The following is a 21,005-nucleotide window of genomic DNA, read 5'->3' on the forward strand; positions in this document are numbered from 1 at the left end:
ATCCGGAATGCAGATGCTGGATTAGAGTAAGATTTTTTTTTTTAAAAGACATCATTGGGATATCAGCACTTGAAAATCTACATGCTCTACATGCTTCCAGAACTTCGAAACAAGTTCTGGCAGAGCAATGCTACCAGCTTTAGCCCCTGATTTGGAACCAATGACAAGAATCTCTTTTCTTTTTTCCACTGCTAAAGTCAAACAAATTGTTTGAAAATCTCAATTTTATTCTTGACCAAAATAGGAGAGAGGAGAGAGTTTAAATTTAACCACAAGAGAAGAGTAAATGGAAGAGAACGCTGGGGAATACCAGAAGAAATGTGAGTTGACATTGACTTGGATTTCAGACAATGTAATTTAGAGCTGAAACAATTAAGAGTTCAATCAATTATTCAGAAACAGGATATAAAAAGATGTATAAAGACTGTGATTTTAGTTAAATTGTTTAAGGTGTCACATTAAAGGCACAAAAAACAAGTTGAATTAATTAATTTTGCTCTCATTGTTTCACGTCACAAAAACCTGTCATTTTTAGAGTATTTACACTGTTGACGCCCACAACAGCAGTAATTCAGTTTTATACTATGTTGTGTGTTGTTTTACACCCCACCTGAACTTCTTTGTTTTGCATACCCTTCTTCCCTCTCCGTCATCATCGCACAGTAAGTTTCCAGCAGCTCCTCCTTTCTAGCATCAAGATTGAGCAACAACCATCAGCAGAGCAGCAGCTGCAGCGAAACAGGACAGCTGAGTGGCGCCACAGAGATATATGCTTCATATTCTGCCTGAAAGTTATGAATATCTGACTAAAATACATTGAGGCGCTTAAAGTGAGCGCCTCAATGTATTTTACATTTGTTTACATTTAATTCTGACAAGATTTAAATCATAAATGGGTTTTAGAGGGAAATTGTGTTCAACATACGACATGAAACTTTTTTGACCCAACTCATGAATAAAGTTGGCTTAAGACAAGTTGTACATAAACTTCTGTCTTTCCTTATCAGGTTACCAAAGTTGGAAAAATGACTAGAAATTATGCTTGAATTTTATTTTATTTTTTTTCCTGAGATTCCATTTTCAGCTTGTGAAAACGACTGGATGTCAGACCACCTAAAAAGTAATCAATGCTTCAGTTTCTCCACATACTGTCTCAACCTAATTGCAAAATTAACGATTTATGTAAAACACATGTATTTTACATGTGTTGCTGTTTTTTTACGAAAAATCTCATTTCTTTTTTAGATTTTTATGTATCATCGTAGACTTCATAAAAAAAGTTTAGGAAAATAATTTGGATATTTTTAACTCCTCATATCTTTACTTTCTCAAACAAATAAATCTCAAAATAATAATAATTAAAAAAAAAAGCTAAAAATAATTTGAGTCTTACAATTAGCATTTACGACTGGCCTCTTTATACTTCAATTCAAATTTAAGGTCAATTTTTTCCATCAGTGGATCTAAACTGGCTCTGCAAATAGAAACGTGATCAGTTTGACAGCGTTCGTGGATCTCACTGTACATGATTCCTTAATGCTACTGCTGGTTCTAAAGTCGCTCTCTCTTTGCAGTTTATGCATTTTTGCACACGTCCGCATGCGTACTTCTACTGCAGCTGATCTTTAGGTGTCTGAAAGTGACTGAAGTGTTTCCTGCAGAAGAATTTCACCTCTGAACCTCAGAGAAACACTCTGCCCATTCATCATGAAGAATCAGGAACACACACTCGTTCAAACATACAGTCAGGAGAAGAGAGACCAGTGGGAACATGTGGGAATGAATACACTTCATTTAGGTTTTCCACGATGATTCATGAGATCGTGATGCGAATCAGCCTCCTAGAGCCTGAACCTTTGACCCCTGCAGCTGGAAGCAGCACATTTGGTTCTTGTTCTGAGTGATTACGTCCTTACAGTCTTTTCTTCCTTCACAGTGCTCCGTATCCTTAAATTTTCCTCGCCACTCCCTAAATTTTTCCTAAAATATTCCAAGATTTTGCTGTATCTGACATGCGTCTTTCACTACGTGAATTATCTCCTTCTAAAATAACCAATAGGAAACTATGCTAAGAAATCTGATTTTTCCCTTTTCTTAGTTTGTCCGGTTGCCTTCCCTGATCCCAGTTTGTTTAGTTTCTATCATTACCCACCGTATATCCCCTCAGCACACACCTGGGGTTCTGGTGATTGTTGTTTTCCCTCCTATAAATTAAAGATGCCATGACTACTGAATTTAGATAACAGGCTCCAGACCAAAGTGATCAAAGTCGGCAGCTTTTCGATGGGTCTCTGCTTCAACACACCTGAATCAAATAATAAGGTAATCAGCAGGAATCTGTAGACCACAACAAGCTGCAAACTGGTAATTCACAAAGTGAATATTTTCATCTATTTCTAATTACAGTCAGTACTTAAATACCAAACCACCAAAAATATTCATATTCTCACCAGCAGATGACCACGCCAAGGCTCCATATCTGTAGACATGGCTAATGTCAAGGAGGAAGAGTGATCGCTTCAGGAGGAGGAAACTTAAAAGGCTCTTTGTGTGTTTGAAGAACTCTGATGTCTGGACTGCATTTGGCCATATTGTTACTTTTTTTTCTTCTTTTTTGCACATATTCTTAGACATAATAACAAGTGAGTTCTGGGAGGTTTTTTTTTCGTGTGAGGTGTTAGAACCACCACTGTGTAGATTATATATGCTCTGTTGGTAAGAGACTGAAGGGATAAGACAGATGAGGGAGACGCAGAGAGTGTGTGAACTTCATGTTAATCATGTGAAGTGATGAGAGGGTTGAGAGTTTTTATTGTGAAAGAGCTGGCCCGCTTTTTTTTGAAAAGTCAGAGTGTGAAAAATACCTGACCCCGCTACTTAAAACTAATGGACTCATCCATTAAAGCCTTGTAAAAACACAGCCTAAGTGGAGGAGCATTAACTTCAGAGTAGGTTGGAATGCATGTATGTGTGTGTGTGTGTGTGTGTGTGTGTGTGTGTGTGTGTGTGTGTGTGTTTGAGCAGCAACTGATTGTCAAAGTGATAGATGAGTGTTTGTGTATTGTATGTGTACAGTTGTGAGTGAAGGCCTGTGTGTGGATGGGTGAGGCTGGTGTGTCTTTGGAGTTCAGTGTGTGGCAAAAAGATGAATTGGCCCACAAGTTATTCAGTTATTTCCTGTTTTAATAAATCAGAGAGCAGTGTGGGGTCTCTCACAGCCCCACTGTGGTGCTACTGCACTCACATTCAAACCCTCACAGCGACATCAATTGCTGTGGACAGCTGGGGAGAAAACTCTTTCGGTTCACATCTTACTTGGTTAAATTAAACATTTGAACCACAATTTATTATTTGGGCAACGTGGAATGTCATGAAAAAAGTTGAAAACCAGCCAAAGTAGAAAAGAAGCATAATGAGTAAAAAAAACAACTTGATAATTAAAATGCAATAACGGCAACAAAAACAATGGAAACAATTGGTCCCTTTTTATTTTGTTCTTAGAGTACTTAAATTACATATAAAAAGAATTATGTAAGAATGAACTCATTGTTTTAGTTTGTGTTCTTCATGATCTTTTTTCCCGTCTGACCCTGGATGTTCTCCAGGTCTCCTCTGCTCCTCACCCCTCCTGGCTGTGTACAACCTTTGCCACAGATGTGGGAGTCACTGCTTAAAACCACAACAGTTGTAAGATATGGAGAGGAGCAACGGCAGGCCTAAAATCCCATGGATTTTACAGCTTAATTAAATATTATAAGTGACTGTGGTAATAAGGAGAAGAACCACAAAACAAATGCCAGAACCCGAACTGTAGACACGAGAGTTTGCTTTGGAACAGATTTGAGCTTAATGAGAAGCACACTCTGGTAGAGATTGTGTTTTTCAGTCTTCAGATTAATTATATATAATTGCAGGCCATGCTTCTCTGTGGAGATGGATATCTGGTGCAGCATTTAGCTTTATGTGTGAGTTGGACTGTGATGGTCAAACAGTCAGTCTGTGCTTATTTAAAGCAGAGCAACATCTGTGGCCTTCGATGACCTTTGGTTGATGTGATCCAGCCTCGTTGGCTTGTGTTTTACCACGATGTCACCAGGATTTTTTTGGAAAATAGCTCTTGTCTAAGTATTTTAAAATCTATGAACTAAACATTGGCATGGAAAATATTGCATGGATGTTACTGTTATTTCTTTTCTTTCTTATTTTTTTATTTTTATTTTTCCAAAACAGAATTACACCAAAGGTTACAGACAGATTAGCATGAAACTTTTACCAGAGGTGGGACACGGCCCAGCGTATGCCTGGAGGTTGGCTCAGATCCTGAGTTCAGAACATTTTATTAACTTATGTATTTATTTTTCTACTACCTTCATTATCCATTGTCCTTAACCTTAAACAAAAACCAAATTGAATAAAATCTTGAGCTTTTTCCAAAATAAAACTTGAGCAATGGAAAGTTATAACATATAAGAGATTCTAAATGCTTTCTTATGGAGCTTTGTGAAGGGTTTCTACAGACTGGCATTAAGCACATCCAAGATAAAATATACCCAAGATGTGAAGTTGTTTCTTTTAGATTCATTCTTTCCCAAAGAGATTTCTGGAGAAGTCTGAAGAGGTCACAGAGTTCTTCTAAAATATAGCCATATTAGTTTGTTATTTTAAAGCTGGATATATCAGACTAAACACAAACTTCTCCTTAAAATACATTATTTTAAATCGATCAAGCAGTGAATTGGCGCAGTGAATATTTGTACCTGTTTAAGGTATCTGCTGCCCTCTCGTGGATGGAAGAGGAAATATTTCAAGACGTGGAGAAAGGGTTAGAAGGTCACAAGAAACGGGATTGGTAATTTTGCAATTTTAATGTTTCTCCCGGTGCCTATGCTGAAAGGAAGCGCCAGAATGCTCTTTCACAAAACACAGAGGATTAAACCAAAACGCCCTCAGTCTGGAGGGAGACCAGCCCCATGGTGATTAGTGAGTGCTACCACAATAACCACAGCACCATTCAGATGCACCATTAATTTAAAGTATTATAAATAGTGTGTTGAATATGTAAGCTCCAGAATTAACATAAAATTGCCTGACAGACCCACATCTAGCTACTTAAGGCAATATTGTGTTCAACTCCTTCTAAACTCCTAAAGAACAATATGCCTTTCCAGTCTGTTCTATACGGTATGTTTTGCCGCCTGCACTTACAGGAAATATATGAGAATTAATTATAACTTAATCTGGCATTAGGAATGACTGCCTATGTGAAAGTAACATATTTAACATGTAAGAATATCTGCTGTCCACAGCAAAGCTTCATTTGATGCAGCCACAATGTATCTAAAGTGTTATAAGCCAGGGATTTAAAGGGCAAAGCACTGTTTTGAAGAAAGCTGGCCCTGCTCTGGGACTACTATGGAGATTATGGTACAAGAATATGAAAATAAAAATATATATAATAAAATCAAGAATATAACAGACAACCGTGAGCATCTTCTTCAAGAGACTGTATACAACAGAGCTTCTTCATTCAGAAAAATTGCGTAATAAAAAGGAGAGCACTTTTTGTTCTGCATAAGCTCCTCCCTTGCCGCTGGTGAAGGTTTTCCAACCGCCTAGTGCGACGTTGCACAGAAAGGAGCAGACCCACACAAACACAGACCCGGAAGCATAACGCTAACAGTAAACACAGCTGTAAGGTTGTGTTTTGTCTTCTGAAAGATGGTGTACGTGTCCAACGGTGAGTGGATTGTACTTTCTTCACCACTCTTTTGTTAAAATTAAGTGATATGTGCAGCTTTGTATTGAAATCAGAATGTATATAGACATTTTCAAGGTTACGTAATGGTTTGTTTTGGGACCATTAAGCTATAATTAGCGGTTCAGTTCGTTAGCTTAGCCTTTCTGAGTTAGCTTAGCAGCTGTCAACTGACAGTACGTGTGTATTTTTCTTATATCACTTTAACATAATGTACCTCAAAATAACAAGAAGTAAAAGACGCGTTTTTGTGTCTGTCATACTTCAAGTGGATTTTATGTAGATAACACTTTAATAGAAGTCAAATCAGTGGCAGATAACAGAGAACTGAACATTTGCTGTTTCGATTAACATTAATATTAAACTGTTTTTGTAACTTAATGTTTCCTACTTCAGGCCAGGTCCTGGACAGCAGGTCTCAGTCCCCCTGGAGCTTGTCGTTCCTGACTGATATGTTCTGGGGGGCTGTGGAGTTCGTCAGCCTCTTGTGAGTTAACCAGTCCAGAGATTTGAAAAGTTTGTTATGATGTAGTCATTACCCATAGAGTGATATTTATCATGTGTTTATTGCTGTTAATTTGGACGATTATTGCTTACAGCTAATAAAACTTAAGATTCTGTTTCTCAGAAAAATTGAACATTGCAAAAACACAAAATACTATGTGTCTTGAAACGGCAGGTGTTAGCTGCAAAAGGTCATTTCCAAAGAACCTGTTTTTTTTTAGTATTGTATTCAAGCATATAGATAGAAAATTTGGTGGAAGAAAAAAGTATCAGTACCAGAACTTATTTCTCTGCATTTGGCATTTCTGTCAGAAATTAATTTTTTATTTGGCTGTATGTCCAGGAGAACATATTTTCACTAGTTTTTCTTTTTTTTTTCCTTTACATGCAAGTCATAGCCATGAAAGTGCTTGAAATGCATCATTATGTGTTTATCGCATGCAAATACTTTGAGTATAAACTGGTCTGTTAAGTACATAAATTAACTTTTTATATTTCGTGGGGATTCCCCTGTGAATGTAAAGATTAAATCTGGCCTTGTTTATCCCCTGTCGGTTATACCCAACTTGGTGCAGTATTGTCTTAATGAGGCATATACAGATATCAAAATCTGTATAAACACAGGTGTTGTGCTATAAGCAACTATCCTACAAAGCTGTTATTACATATAGTCTGTTCTGACTTTTTGTTTTCTACCAGTTTTAGGACAATACTTCACCCTGACATGTCAAGGAATGGAAATGTGGCCTCATCACGCTTCAGTGATGGCAGAGGGTAAGTCCCAGTAGCACCGTCACCTCACCACTGATGCATGGAAACTGAGAACGAAACATCTGAGAACAGCTCTGCCACAAGAGAGGGGATTGCCAGTTATTACTTTTTCACCTGAAATGCTTTGAAACCTTACTAATTTACTACATGCAGACATTGTGTTGATCACTTTTACACCCATGGATTTATGAGCTCTGTGGTCATATCTACTTGATTCTGCAGGCCTCCAGGTCCTCCTGGTGGCAGAAGGCGGATGGGTCGAATAACTCACGGAGCAGGTCCCAGCCCTCCACCAATGGGTGGAGGAGGATGAGGAAGGTGAGTAATGGTGTTTTCCTTAATAAAACTCAACCCAAGTGACGGTTAATTTGTACATTAATTTATGGAGTTTGTTGCTTTCTTTGCTTATTCATTAAGTTCTGGTAGCTACTGCAGGAATAAGTTGCTTTTAGCCTAACTGAGTTTAATGTCCACTGTCTCCAAAAAACCCCTATTTGACATTTTAAGGAATATAAATAACGTCGTTCCTGTACATTTCTTCACTTCAGGTAAACGCCTGCACATACAGTGTGGGCGTGGGGCCAAGGCAGTGTCTGTCCTCTGACAGCACGCAGATGGTAACGGCGCCGTGCTGAAGCCCTTCTTCATCAGCTGCCACTGCTGCTTGCAGTTTCTTGACGCCTTTCCGGGAATACCTACACACAGGAGCCGGATTGGCCGATTCAGCAGCATCCCTCCTTCCTGTTTCTGTTTTCCCTCTGCTTCTGACCTTCCAGGTCACTGTCTTACTCATTTAGGATCTCGTCATCATTTAGTTTCTTTCTTTTTTTTTTCTTTCTTTTTTTTTACTTTGTGTTTAAATAAATAATCTATACTGAAACCAACACACACATATAGCGTAAACTGTATAAAGCAGGGACAATTGTTTATATTTTTTTTGGTTAAGATTTTACAATGTAGTTATTTTGTGAGTGGAAAAATAAAATAAATAAAATAAAAATAACTTGTCATATAGACACAAAGAGTTAAAACATTTTTGCCCATAAATTAAGAAATGATTTTTTTTCCAAATGCAGTTATTTTTCTTCAAATGAGACGGAGTTTATTTACACTTCCTGCATGAAAATGAGAAAGCTGGAATCTTTACAGAACAATGAAAACTCTATAAAATACATTACACATCCTGGGTTATAACCAGAACAACTTTACATACCAAATGACATATCAACTTTTCCCTTTCCTGGTTTGCCTTCTCTCATATAAACGCTGCATTTTTAGCTTAAGGACCTCGGTTGGGTTTCACCAGACGAATGCAGCTCTTTCTCGGAGCATCCTGACACCGAAGCGCTGCCACTCTCTCTGGTGAATCCACATCTCCTGCGTGGTGTCCAGGCATGCGAGCACTGCTCCGCCCTTCCATGAAATCAGCCTGGGGTCCATGTCCTTAGGCACAAACACACCAGTGCATATAGTATGTCATGAAATATGTAATATATTTCAGATAGTAGGAGACGCAGCACTGCATAAATTTTGTAAAGTGTTAAGTAAAAAAAAAAAACAAGTCAGTTTTGTGCCATTATCTATTAAAATTCAAGCAATAACTTAAAGTAGATATAGAATTTGAATAAGTTTAGTAAAATCAATAATTATGACTGAATTTATCAGTGAATCATGATTTGATAAGCACTTCAATGGAAATTTTTAGGATGAAATAAAAAAAAAGGAGAAAAAATAATAAAACTACATGTGGAGGTTATTACCTTTGGTCGTGTGATGACTTCCACGTTATCCACCAGCCTTCTGAAGGACGGCGGCATCTTGTTGATGATGCGATGAAGCAGGAACTCCTGAGCTCCGTGAAACATGAGCCCCCCTCCCACCACCAGGATGGAGCTGTACATCTTCCGTTTGGTTTCGTCTGATGCTTCAGACACAAAAATAAAAGCATTCATTGCCTCTGGGATGTGCTTTATTATATCCTATTTCAAGATGTTTTGAATGGTTTCCCTACATCACTTATTTATGTTTTGTGATCTCGTCTTACTCCCTTATTATTCAGTCTTTCTACTAAAACATGTCAATCGCTTTATTTCACTCCTCCCACCACTTTCTTACCACAGCAGTCGATGCTATGCAGGATAGCCTTGTCCAGGCCCAAAGCCTTGCTCTCGAACTGGCTAATGATGGCCGTCTTCCTGGAGAGGTGAGTGGACAGCGGCTCTTCTGCCTCTCCTGGACCCATCAGACACTCGCCCTGGGTTGGCCCCAGCTCCATTTCTCCAAGCATCCCTCCTCCTGCCGCACTCCCGCTCCCACAGCCTCTGGGCATGTCTGACATCTCCCCCATCCTCCCTTGGCAGCCCAGCTCACCATCCAAACCTCCACCTGGCCTGGAAACGGCCTTACGCTCAGCTGCAGATTTAGAGGACTGTTGGGGAGGAAAAAACAAAAAATCATACACTAAACAAAACAAAAGAACCAGCAATTATTTATGTGAATAAATGCAACTTAAACCAGTGTGTGGTAATGTGAGTTACCTGGTCCCCTTTGCTCTGTGTGGACAGCAGGTAGTGTTCATCATGGGGATCTTCTGAGTTGCCTTGGGAACGGTGCTGTAGCGATGTCATTTTCTGACCAACGATGCCGAATGTGCTTGGGTAGAACAGACCCATTGGCGCCTACAGAGGATACCGACATGTTTTTCTTGGCAAAATTACAGACTCATTCGTCAACTTCTTACAACTGCTTTAAACGGATACCTGTAATTTTTCATCCCCGAGTCGAATCTGGTATAAAAGAGCCGGGGCTTCTGGGAAACGTGTCTGAAATTCATGATCCTGTAACCCTGATATGTCCTGTTACAAACAGACAAAGACAGTTTTTGAAAATAACTTCAAAATCCTCCATTAAAAAAACTCAAGATAACAGACAGTACCAATTTAAAAGGCGACCCTGGAAGAAAAAACTGTTTCCCTCAAACTCTTAATTACTCATAAATTATCTCCTCAACTAACACAAACCTGATCCAGGTGACAGAACGTCTCCTTTAGATGCTGCAGGAGCTGACAGTCCAGCCTGCTGGTCAGCTGGCAGTCTCTGTAGGGAAACCCTGCCCTCTGCAGGAGCCAGAAGAAAATGCGGGTCACGTCTGAACCGCCATAGGCCAAACAGAGCCTGCAGAGTGGAGGAGCAAATACACACACAAACGCATGAAATGCAAGAAATCAACTTTTTTCTGTTGTTTATAAGTTTGTGATTTGCATCACTTCCCCACCTCGAGTTTCGATGGGACACTCCATCCTCAACACAGCAGATGCTGGTCTTCTGATCGCCCACATCCACGACACAAGCGCTGCTCAACCCGCTGCCGAATGTCGCGCACACAGACTCCTGGTGCACAATGATGGCTGCAAATCACACATATTTTCACTCCTTAAAGCAGAAACCATGAAGGAATGAACAGTTTATTAAAATGTGTGCCTTGAGATAATACTCATAGCTTTTCATATTTTGTCCCAGTTTTGTAAAAAAAAAAAAATAAATAAATAAATATGAAAAATGGGTTAAAGGGAAAAGAATCCTAGATTTAAAAAGCTCATCAAAACATACCCGAAAAGATTTGGTTAAAATTAAAATTTAGAAAAACCAACACAGTTTTCCCTGTCTTAACAACTCTGTACTGCTTTGTATTGGTGGACCACGCTAAATTCCAACAAGACAACAGAGTGTGTGATTGCAATGTGTCAATATGAAGAGGATTAAGGAATGTGAAGACATTTGCAACAGTAAACGCCTGGTGGTCAATACCTGAAAAGCCCATGTTATGTAGCAACATGTTGACAATTTCCTTTACATGCTGTCTGTTGTAGATGTCGGGGACCAACAGGATGCATCTGTAATACTAGAAGTCATGAACAAATAAAAAAGAAAATCAAAGGCTGATGCAGCAAAAGGACGTTTTTCATCCAACTTTGGAAGGTTAATTGAGGTTAAAGCTTTTTACACTACAGAACTACAGCAAAAATGATACAAATTCCATCAATAGAAACCTTTCCTTATTAAATTTCCTTGTATTTCTTTCTAGTGTGAAAAGAATGCAAAGAGATGAGGCATAAAAAGCAGAAGTGAGACTTTTACCTTTAACTCTTTTAGGGGAATCTCCAGATGCTTCTGAATGACGTAACTCCACAGCGTCTCGAGATCGGCCAGCACTGCGGTCAGAGACCCTCCAGAGCCAGAATGCACATTGAGCTGACCTCTGACCACGGGCCAGTGGAGGTTGTAGCAGTCTGATGGATTCACATACAGAGCCTGTAATAAGAGATGATCAAGATGGCTGAACAATAAATGAACCACACAGAACATATCAAACATTATACAGACACTGTATATTGTTTTATTGTGTGTTTTACCTCCTCTCCCACCAGATAATTGGGATGGTGGCTTGTGTTTGTCCACTTCACTCTTGAACTGCTGTCTAGAACTGCTGGACGGATCTGACAGTTATAAGCCCTGGCCTGAAAACACAGACAGGAAGTTGAATCGAGTGACTTCCTCCCCAAACACCACATAATACAACCAATCCGTGTTGCTACGGCATCAACAGCCATTTCAAAACTTCTATCCTTTCCACACCGGTTGTCCCTTCTGTAAACAAACCTGTTCAGCAGACACAGGAGTCCTTCTCACACCGTTGGACATCTTCTTGGACCAGATGGCCTGGTCCACCATTTTCAGTCCATTCTGCCTCTGCTCACTGCTCTCCGCCTTCTGTTGGAAAATGAAGACAAATCGATCATATCAAAAACAGCCAGGTACGACAGGAGTGCATTAGAATCGTACCCGTTTAATAGTGACTTACATTAAGACCCTCTCTCAGCAGCCAAGCATCTTCATACCTAGCCTGTCCACCCTGCTTATGTCGCCGCGCGATTACGTGAGGAATGATGACAGGAAGGGTGTCTGTGGCTCGGCCAATGCGAAGCGTTCTTGACCCAGGGTGGATCACAATGACAAAATTGCTCTGTATTTGCTATGAGACATAAAGGTAATACATTTTAATGTAAAATATAAACAATGAATGGTTGTGCATACATAAACTATATTTAAAAAAGTAAAAAATATCTCAGGTGCTTCACAGTCAAAATCTGAAATCCATCCTAGCACATGTTGTATAACATATAGCTTAGTGTTAGAGCATTAAATAAGATTTTATTTGCCATTTACAGAAAAAAAAGGACATTTAAAGTTCTAAGCGTTCAGGGAATCTATTTTAAGGCTTAGAAAACACTATTATTTTTTTTAAAAGAAAATATTAATTTATTTGGATGACAGTGTTCAAGACATAGCTCTGAAAAGCCATCTACATTTAAATCAGATATCAAAACACAGCTTCACTTTTATTTTCTTTTAATTTTATCCTTAAACTAAGCTTTTACACACAACCCAAAACCAGAAGGAAAAAAACAACTATTGTATTACAGCTTGTAAAAAAATTGTTTTCAAAATGAAAAGTTATTTTTTCTACTTAATAAAAGAAAACCAAATAGATAAACTTTAGTGAAGTGAAATATTTAGATGAAATAAAAAAGAAAAGAAGGGTAAATACTTCCTGAGCAGGTTCAGGGATAGCTGCAGGAGCGATGGGTCTCTTCACTCCGCGCTGCTGCTCCTTCTCCTTCTCCTTGTCCCGCTCCTTTTCCTTCTCCTTCCCGCTGTCCTGCTCTTTCTCGGCCTGCGTCATGGTCACTTTTTACATTTTAGTCAAAACATGTCAGGAAAAAGATAGATTGGTGTTTTACAAAGCGACTCAAAATGTAACAATATATTTCCAGTCTTGCTTCGGTCAGTGTAGGTTTTACTTCCGTGTTTTATCACGTGACTCTTCTTCGCGGGGAGTTTTAGTGGTCACAGAGTTGCATTATCGCCATCAACTGGTAGAAAGCGTTGATTACACGACAGTTCTGCAAAATGATGCAAATACCTCTGACTTTACTCTGATTACCAATTTATGGGGCCTTCTTGTAATTCTCTCAGCTTTAAATTTGGAAAGTAAAAGTTGGACGCATTATTCAGCTGCAACCTTTAAACTATTTTTTGTAACAGAATACAAAATACAACAAAAAAAAAGTCTAAACTCTATTAAATAGTCATTTTCCTAAAATGTTTGTCCGTATGGTGGTACTTTGAGAGTAATTGACGTTGTTTGAAAAGGTTTGAAAATCACTGCATCAACCCAAACAGGCTAAATAATACCAAGAAGAAACAAAAAACATAAAAACATCTATCACTTGGTGACAAATAATGGAACATTATAATGGGCATATGTCTGCTTCAACTTTTTTTATATCTATAACTTATCTGCTTATTTCATCTTCTGCATTCTGTGTGATGGTGGCTGGTTCTGCACAAAAATATCAGTTCTGCTGTTAAACGAAAAGGAGAAAAAATTAACTGCAAACTGGTTTCCATCTAAGAAACAGTCAAAACTGTTTCTTAGAAACAGTCAAAACTGTTTCTTAGATGGAACTGCTAAACTAACAGGGTGCGTGCAATTTTACAAGACAATACCCATCTGTCATCTGCTTTTACAGAATCCTGTAAACTAATCCTGCTAATCCCGTTTTTCTATTTTCCATAACCGCTAAACAACCTGACCTGGATGAGCTTGAGGGCATATGAATATTTTCCACTTGTGAATAATTGCTTTTGTTGTAGAATTAATTACCCCAAATAGTTTGGAAATAGCCTGGAACCATTCGATTGTGTTGAATTGAATTCCTTTAAACAACAAACTGCTAAGCTCTCAGTTTGCTGAGAGCTTAGCAGCTTGTGTATCATTTAACAGCGATACACACACCTGCTGGCGAACAGCTGTTTAAACATTAAACTATCTAAATCAAAAAAACATACACATATTCTTACTCCTACTTTTTCACATGCCACAATACAACCAGAAACTCCAAAGTATTGTGTTATTGTCCTCCTGTACTGGTTACTTTAAGAGTCAGGGTTGCCAATAGATACAAACTATCGAGTTTTATTTCTTAGTAGCATCTTGGCTCCATCCTGTGACTTCAAATGAATTTTAATATCAACTGGAGATATTTTCTTGAGTATTCCTTTTGGTCCTCAAGATAAGTTACAGCAAAAAGTACAGCATGGATTTGCCCTCCTTGCTACTATTACCTTTGTTTTCAAGGTAAACTTTCAAATCTTGTCAAGGATTGTTGATTATAATTACAACTGGACTTTTACAGGCCAAACACGCAGATATGCTTTGATCTAAACCTTCTTAAAGAAACATGTCAACATGCCACTATTTACGCTGTGTTAAGGATCATGTGCAGTTAGTTTGTTGTCATATGTTCATTTTGGATATACAGTTGACCAACTACAAAATATTTCTTTTAACAATGTTTTTTCTTCTTAAAATTCAGAATTCAGACTTGTCCTCTTTTTGGAGGATTCTCCCATTTGAGCTGTTAATCTCTGCAGCTTCTTCAAAAATACCACGGACTTTTTGGCTGCTTTACTGATTTGCATTCATCTTACCAAGCCTCTCTGGATAGGTTGATATCACATTTGGAGTTGTGGCATAATTTTTCAGTTTTAGGATGATGGCTTGAACAGAGTTGCGTGAGATGAGTTTGCAATGGTTTTACATAACCTAACTCCGCTTTAAACTTGTACACAACTTTACATCTGACCTGCTTGATGTGTTCCTCATTAGGAGGATGTTTATTGACTACTATTCTCTAGCAAACCTTAGTGGTCTTTAGAACAAGCCATTCCTAAACTGAAATTAAGTTACCGGGAACCTCGTTTTAGTGGATAGGAGTCTTCCAAATGCAATCGGTTGCACTAGATTTTTTTTAGGGGTATCAAAGCAAAGCTAAGTACTGACACAGAACTGTCTTTTCAGTTTTTTCATTTGTAAAATATTTAACATACAATTCCCCTTCTGCTCCAAAATTATGCACCATTTGGTGTTGCTCTATCAATAAAACACAGAGTCTAGATGCTTGAAAAGGCAGCATGTCGAGTTTCACAAAATATGACTTTGAGAAAAATAACTGATAATGAACAGCTCCTAAAATATTTTATACAATGTAGAAAATAAAAGTTGAGGATATATTTGCTCCAATTACAATGACAGCAATGTACCTGAAGGTCAAGTTCAAAGTACATTCTTTTGGAAATTAACACATGTGATTTTATAAAAATAATGCTATTCAAACATTGAATAAAATGCTAACTAGGAGGTTACAGAAGATAGAAAACAGTAACACAGACAGAAAAAATATAATATGAATCCTGTTTTTATCTGCAGCTCAACCTTTTCAACAAAGATCTTTATTCAGGGACATCTGGCTTCTTTGCGCCGAGCATTTCTATAGCTTCCCTTAATTTCATTGTGCTGTTCTGGCTGTACAAAATCTTATGTTTGAACAGCAGCGACGATATCTTCTTCCCAACCTTCCTCTGAGAATGAAGACTCTTGCAGAGTCTGTTCAAATCTTTCATCAGACAGAAAGCCCTGCACGTCTGCAGCTCTGGCGGCAGCACACAAGAGTTCTTGTCCTTTTCCGCATGCAGCTGCACCACCCAGAACTTGGCCAGCTCAGTGGCACTCCTGGCGTGTCCGGCCACCATGTTGAGAATCAGAGGGTAAAGGTCACCAGTTGCAGCTGGGATGGAATGTCTTGGGAGGCTACTGGCGGGGGTGCAGGGTCCCGACATAGAAGAAGGCTACAAGGACATAAAAACATTATTTATTTATTCATCTTTACAAGTAGCAGAACTGGTCAGAGTTAAGGAATGAAAAGAGAAACACAACTCACAGTTTCCACCTGAGGGGAGACGATCAGAACGTGGTCTGCACTCTTTACTTGTTCAGTTAACCAGCGCAGCGGTCCCAGTCCTGCAATCTTTCCCTGCTGCCACATATCAATCGCCACTCTGCAGCCACCGTGCCACTGCAGAAACTCAGCCAGCGCCACCACCGCCTGCTGAAAGGCCGGCGTCACCGGAGGATACACCACAACCACCGATACTGGAGTCATGGCGGCCATGGGAAGGATTTCAAAACCAGAGTAGGACAAAAACCTTTTATCTGGAGACAACAGGCGAAAAGGGGCATTTACTTAGAGCACTGATGTAGTCAAAGCACACGTTTGGTGCATGCTATTAATCAGTACGCTATGACATTTTAAATCCAAGCAGGTAAGGTATACTTTTGTGGCGAGCCAAACGACGGCAAAGCAAGTCTGCTGGAGGACTGATGCATTTTAGGTGGAAAGTGTTTTACAGTTTTAAAGATACTGACAAATCTAAACCCTCTTCAAGGGAAAGGGATGTTTGCAAACTCAAACTTATCAGTGGTTAAAACTGGGATGAAGACGTTCAACATCTATACCTGTTTATTATTTTCAGTGCTTTTATCACAGCTTAGATTAAGTATAAATATACATTTTACTTACAGATAACAAAGCAGGAAATCAAAATGATCAACGAGGCCACAACTCCAAAAACGATTCTACTGACATTCTTAACTTCTTCATTTTGTGCTGCAAAAGAAGGAAAAGATATTTAATAATTTAGACATGGCATGACAAACACCATAACAAGTGAAATATCCACATAGCTGGGATTAGAACATCCACCATGGTGTTATTGGAGCTCAGTTACGCATTTGATACAGTTCATTATAACTTACTAACTGATCGATTTGAAAACTTGGTCTTAGGATTGTCTGGTACTATGCTGAACCAGTTCAGATCACATTTAGCAGAGGTAAACTACCTTGTGTTGGTAATTATAAATGTGGATGAACAAAAATCATCTTTGGCGCTCAGAGGTCATTGTTTTTTTATTATTTCCTCCTAATATGCAAGAAAATGAGGCAAGAAGAATTTATGTTGTCTTGAACTCATATCTAACTTTTAACAAGTGCATAACCCCTTATCCTGAGCCTACTGTTATCTTAGAAACGTTGCCAAAATTACTGGTTTCCAGTCGATACAGGACAGAGAAAATGGTTCTTCTATTGTCAGTCAATTAAGTTGCCGTAGCAGTCTGGGGTTTGGTGTTATTAGCCAGCTATTGAAGGATGTCTTTTGCTGATGATAAATACATGTTTGAAAAAGTATTGATATTTTCCAAAAAAAAAAAAAAAAAAAAAACATTTTTGAATTGCTCTGATAGAATAAAAAAAATAAAATAAATTTTTTCCTACCTTCAGTGTTCGGCGTTGTTTGCAGAGACTTTGCAACTAAAAGAAAACAACATTAAACCTTCTCACCGTCTTCAGATTTCAAAACAAACAACAAAAACAGTACTATAGATCAGTGTTTTCCTAACACTGATCCTCAAGGCATATTGCCCAGCACACTTTAGATGTTTCCCTACCACACCTGATTTCAATGGATGGCTGATGAACAGGTCTCTGTTGAAAACCAATCATCTGCATCAAGTGTGTTAAAGATATTATTTGCATAGATGTTAGAGTCCTGATCCACACTCCAATTGGTGGCGGTAATGCACCATTACCTTACTTAACAACCGCCAATAAATACTACAAGAAGAATGAGAAGAATAAGAATAAGAAGCAGAATAAGAAGAAAAAAGAAAAAGAAGGTGTGTTAAAGCAGAGAAACATGTAACACAGAGAGGGCAGTGCGTCCTGAGGAGGAGGGTTGGGAAACACTTGATATAAGAATGGCCTCTTCTTTAAGGATTATTGATAATTTAAAATGGGTCCTAGACTGGTGCTGACAACAATGATGCAACTTTTGCTGAGCTTGACACCAGATTCGCTTACCCAAAGTTGCCTTTGTAGAACTCGGTGCAACAGCTGCTGCAAAAAGAAAGAACGGTTCAAACATTCATGGTATGTCAAGTTTTGATTTCTAATATGGTAATTATTTAGTTTTTGTTTGCAGAATTACAGGCAAAGCACCTCTTTCTCAGTATCTTATCCAATGAATTAGTGGCATGTTAAAAAGGTTTTTTAAAAACATTCTCTCTGTTTCGTTTATTCTTCACATCCAAGTGAAGTTAAAGTTGCTGATAAACGTTCTTGAGAAGATTTGCTTACTTGTTGGTAGAGCAGGTACCCACATAGGCAGTGACAGTGCGGCGCTACTTCCATCTGGAGGTAATGGCTCATTATAAACGATGGTACGCCATGAACCATGAGAAACTATATCGACTAAAAAAGAAAACCACACCTACAGGTGATACAGAAGATATTTCTTTTAGTATGGACTTTTAATTATGTAAAAAACAAAATAGTTGGACCATCATTATAGTGTGTGATCATGCTGTTTAAAATAAACATCAGCTAGTCGTTTGTACCTTCTCCAATCCAGTAAGGTTTGCTGCAGTGAAAGGGGGATTGTATATACAGATGTGGTTCGTTAGTCCTGAGATAATCCTTGTGTACTTCAGGTATCTATTACTGGCTGCAGAGAAGAAAAAACATGGTTAGAATTGATGGTTCACATTATTATTTCTTCATAGGGATAGAAAAAAAAAGCATCTGTAATTGAGCATCATTTTTAATTCCCATCTTGTCTCTATGGCATTAGGAAGCTTGATAGACTTGGACTTCATTGACTTTAAGGTGACAGCACAGACAGGTAAATACTTTATCACCAGAGAAATTTTATATCACCAAGTAACGCGAAAAACATCAGCACAAAACAAAAACCCTACATGCATCCATTATGTCATCTTCTTATAGGCTAAGAAGACTATAACAAACTTCAGCACACAACCTGTACACATTCAATGTTAAAATAGTAAAATAACATGTATTACTGATATACACAATACACAGTGGAGTGGGTAGTTTTATGATTTGGAATTTAAAATGTTGAATCAATTAATCTTTACCCACATCTTAAAATCTGTCTTGAGCCAACGGTTTGTAACATCAAAAAACAAGAATGTTTTTTTTCCCCTACCATCGATGTTGATCGCCCAGCTTACGTTCAGCTTTCTTTCATTTCCGACCGTCAACAGTTCCAACGTCAGGTCTGCCACCTTAGACGGAGAGCCTTTTAGGTCTGTTATGGGAGGACCTAGGACACAGTGGAGTTCACAATAATCATGTAACACATTCATAGAAATCTCTGTGACAAAATAGTGCTTTCCAAACCTGGTCATCTGGGTAGACTGTGCTATTAAAACCTTTTTTGTTTCATAATATAATGTGAAATCAATGACACCTAACTGCGTTTGTTTTTAATGATGAGACAACATTTTTTTTTTTTTTTACTTTTCTTTATACTGGTGGTAATTATTATCAATGGGATTCAGCAAAATAAAATGTAGATTTTTTTTGTATGTGTAGCTTTTACTAGAAACTAGATTAACTTAATTATTTAGGAGAGGATATCAACTATTTAACTTTGCCTATAAAACCTACACTTAAATGATTGTCATTTATTCCACAATGGGATTAAAACATTTTTATTAGTTATTTATTTATTTTTGCTCCTTTATAGATTTCTTCTGTTTTTGCTTTTTAAGTCATTCTTTGTTATTAAAAATGATCAAGAAACTGTACCAGACAAAGATGACCTGAGTGGATACAAAATTAAGATTTAAAATTCATGTCATTTACCAAGATCTTCCAGGGGAATTATTTTTCCTACCCTGACTTTTGCCTGACCAGAACAATTTAAAAAAGTGCTTAAACATCTCTGGCATTGGGAAAAAGTCAATTAGAGATATCATGGAGAAAACAAGGACAGCGATGGAGGTCACCACAAGACCATGGACAATATTCGGATAGTCCCCAGAACAGTCAGGAAAATATTATATGAACTGAGGAGATAAAGGGTAGATTTTTAGGAGATTGTCCATCCACATGCCTCTGGCATAAAATATATATATATATATATATTAAAGAATCAAAATAATCACAACAAGGTGGATGCATCATAAGCAGATGAAACCACAAATTCTGCTCACTTGGAGAAAATCCTGAAGAGCGGCCGACCAATCGTAGGTCGGCATCTTTGTACATTTGGGTTTGGATTAGGACAAAGATATGAATCAAGAAGCAATTTCAAGAATAGCTTGATATGATTCCAAGAAGCTATTCATTCTTGGAATAGCTGGTAAAAGGCTTTGGAGGATTGTTTTAAAAGTATATAAAGTACAATAATTGTAAACAATCAAATAAAGTGCAGATAAACGTTGTTCAAAACGTGTCACTTCTCACTGTCACATCTTTAAGATTCTGACTCTGTTTTAGTATAATCCCAAACAAGCTGTCCTTCTTTAAAGTAGGAAGTGGGTTAAAATGCACAGCAATGTACAACATTTGTTGCTAGTTATGACAAACCCTACAGCTGACTAGAGCAGCACACAACCAGCTCCTAATTTCATGGGGCTCTATAAAAGGCCAAGCTGGCTCAGGTAGTTCTTTTCCCTTAATAAATTAAATTCATGGTTAAGCATCACATTTCACACACATGTGATGCCAAATCATCACAGGTTATATAATAATAATAATAATAATAATAATAATAATAATAATAATAATAATAATAATAATAATAATAATAATAATAATAAATACGTGGAAATAAACCCTGTGGGACAATATTTATTTTCTAACTGTGTTATGGCAGATGAAAACAGGCTTACCGTTAGGCTCCTGACAGTCCACTTTCTGTAATAAAATTTCAGAAACAAGGTTCTCAGACAATAATATCAAATGTATCTATAGCGAGTATAATGACGGATACTTACTATGTCGTGGGCTGTGCCACGTGAAGCAATGATGCAGAGACAGAACAATATACATTGCCACATTATCAGCGTCTGATCTAGAACATTTAAACATAAAAAATAAAATAAAATAAAATAAAATAAGCATAAATGAAGATTTTAGGAGCAGCGGTGTTGATGCCCCCAGAGGACTGCAAGGCGCTCTGTGACAAAACTGTGCAGAACAAGA

The 21,005-nt window shown here is 38.0% G+C and overlaps 3 protein-coding genes across 5 annotated transcripts; 1 reads left to right on the top strand and 2 right to left on the bottom strand.

Moving 5' to 3' along the window:
• Nucleotides 1-5,627: 5,627 nt before the first annotated feature.
• Nucleotides 5,628-7,352, top strand: selenok (selenoprotein K). The gene is made up of 4 exons (XM_015021920.1): nucleotides 5,628-5,737; nucleotides 6,152-6,242; nucleotides 6,959-7,033; nucleotides 7,253-7,352. Exons 1-4 carry the CDS (start codon nucleotides 5,719-5,721, stop codon nucleotides 7,350-7,352), a joined length of 285 nt encoding a protein of 94 aa, XP_014877406.1. The 5' UTR covers nucleotides 5,628-5,718.
• A 589-nt stretch (nucleotides 7,353-7,941) lies between these two features.
• actr8 (actin related protein 8) lies at nucleotides 7,942-12,921 on the bottom strand. Its single transcript, XM_015021912.1, has 13 exons — nucleotides 12,639-12,921; nucleotides 11,892-12,062; nucleotides 11,690-11,800; nucleotides 11,443-11,547; nucleotides 11,168-11,341; nucleotides 10,838-10,931; nucleotides 10,305-10,437; nucleotides 10,051-10,204; nucleotides 9,790-9,885; nucleotides 9,568-9,708; nucleotides 9,146-9,458; nucleotides 8,791-8,954; nucleotides 7,942-8,473 (listed from the first exon to the last, which is right to left on the bottom strand). Exons 1-13 carry the CDS (start codon nucleotides 12,771-12,773, stop codon nucleotides 8,330-8,332), a joined length of 1,935 nt encoding a protein of 644 aa, XP_014877398.1. The 5' UTR covers nucleotides 12,774-12,921; the 3' UTR covers nucleotides 7,942-8,329.
• A 1,963-nt stretch (nucleotides 12,922-14,884) lies between these two features.
• Nucleotides 14,885-20,981, bottom strand: il17rb (interleukin 17 receptor B). Of its 3 annotated transcripts, none has more exons than XM_015021918.1 (10): nucleotides 20,798-20,981; nucleotides 20,693-20,717; nucleotides 19,000-19,116; nucleotides 18,389-18,495; nucleotides 18,129-18,261; nucleotides 17,853-17,885; nucleotides 17,268-17,303; nucleotides 16,513-16,599; nucleotides 15,874-16,145; nucleotides 14,885-15,781 (listed from the first exon to the last, which is right to left on the bottom strand). In XM_015021918.1, exons 1-10 carry the CDS (start codon nucleotides 20,858-20,860, stop codon nucleotides 15,386-15,388), a joined length of 1,269 nt encoding a protein of 422 aa, XP_014877404.1. In that variant the 5' UTR covers nucleotides 20,861-20,981; the 3' UTR covers nucleotides 14,885-15,385. The 3 variants fall into 3 exon arrangements, with proteins under 3 accessions (XP_014877404.1, XP_014877405.1, XP_014877403.1); XM_015021919.1 differs by having other exon boundaries at nucleotides 17,268-17,297; nucleotides 17,853-17,888; XM_015021917.1 differs by having other exon boundaries at nucleotides 17,853-17,888.
• Nucleotides 20,982-21,005: the final 24 nt, after the last annotated feature.

The sequence above is a fragment of the Poecilia latipinna genome, unplaced genomic scaffold (genome assembly GCF_001443285.1).
Source record: "Poecilia latipinna isolate Pla-1442-1.1 unplaced genomic scaffold, P_latipinna-1.0 Scaffold2896, whole genome shotgun sequence".
In the NCBI taxonomy this organism is placed as follows: Eukaryota; Metazoa; Chordata; class Actinopteri; order Cyprinodontiformes; family Poeciliidae; genus Poecilia; species Poecilia latipinna.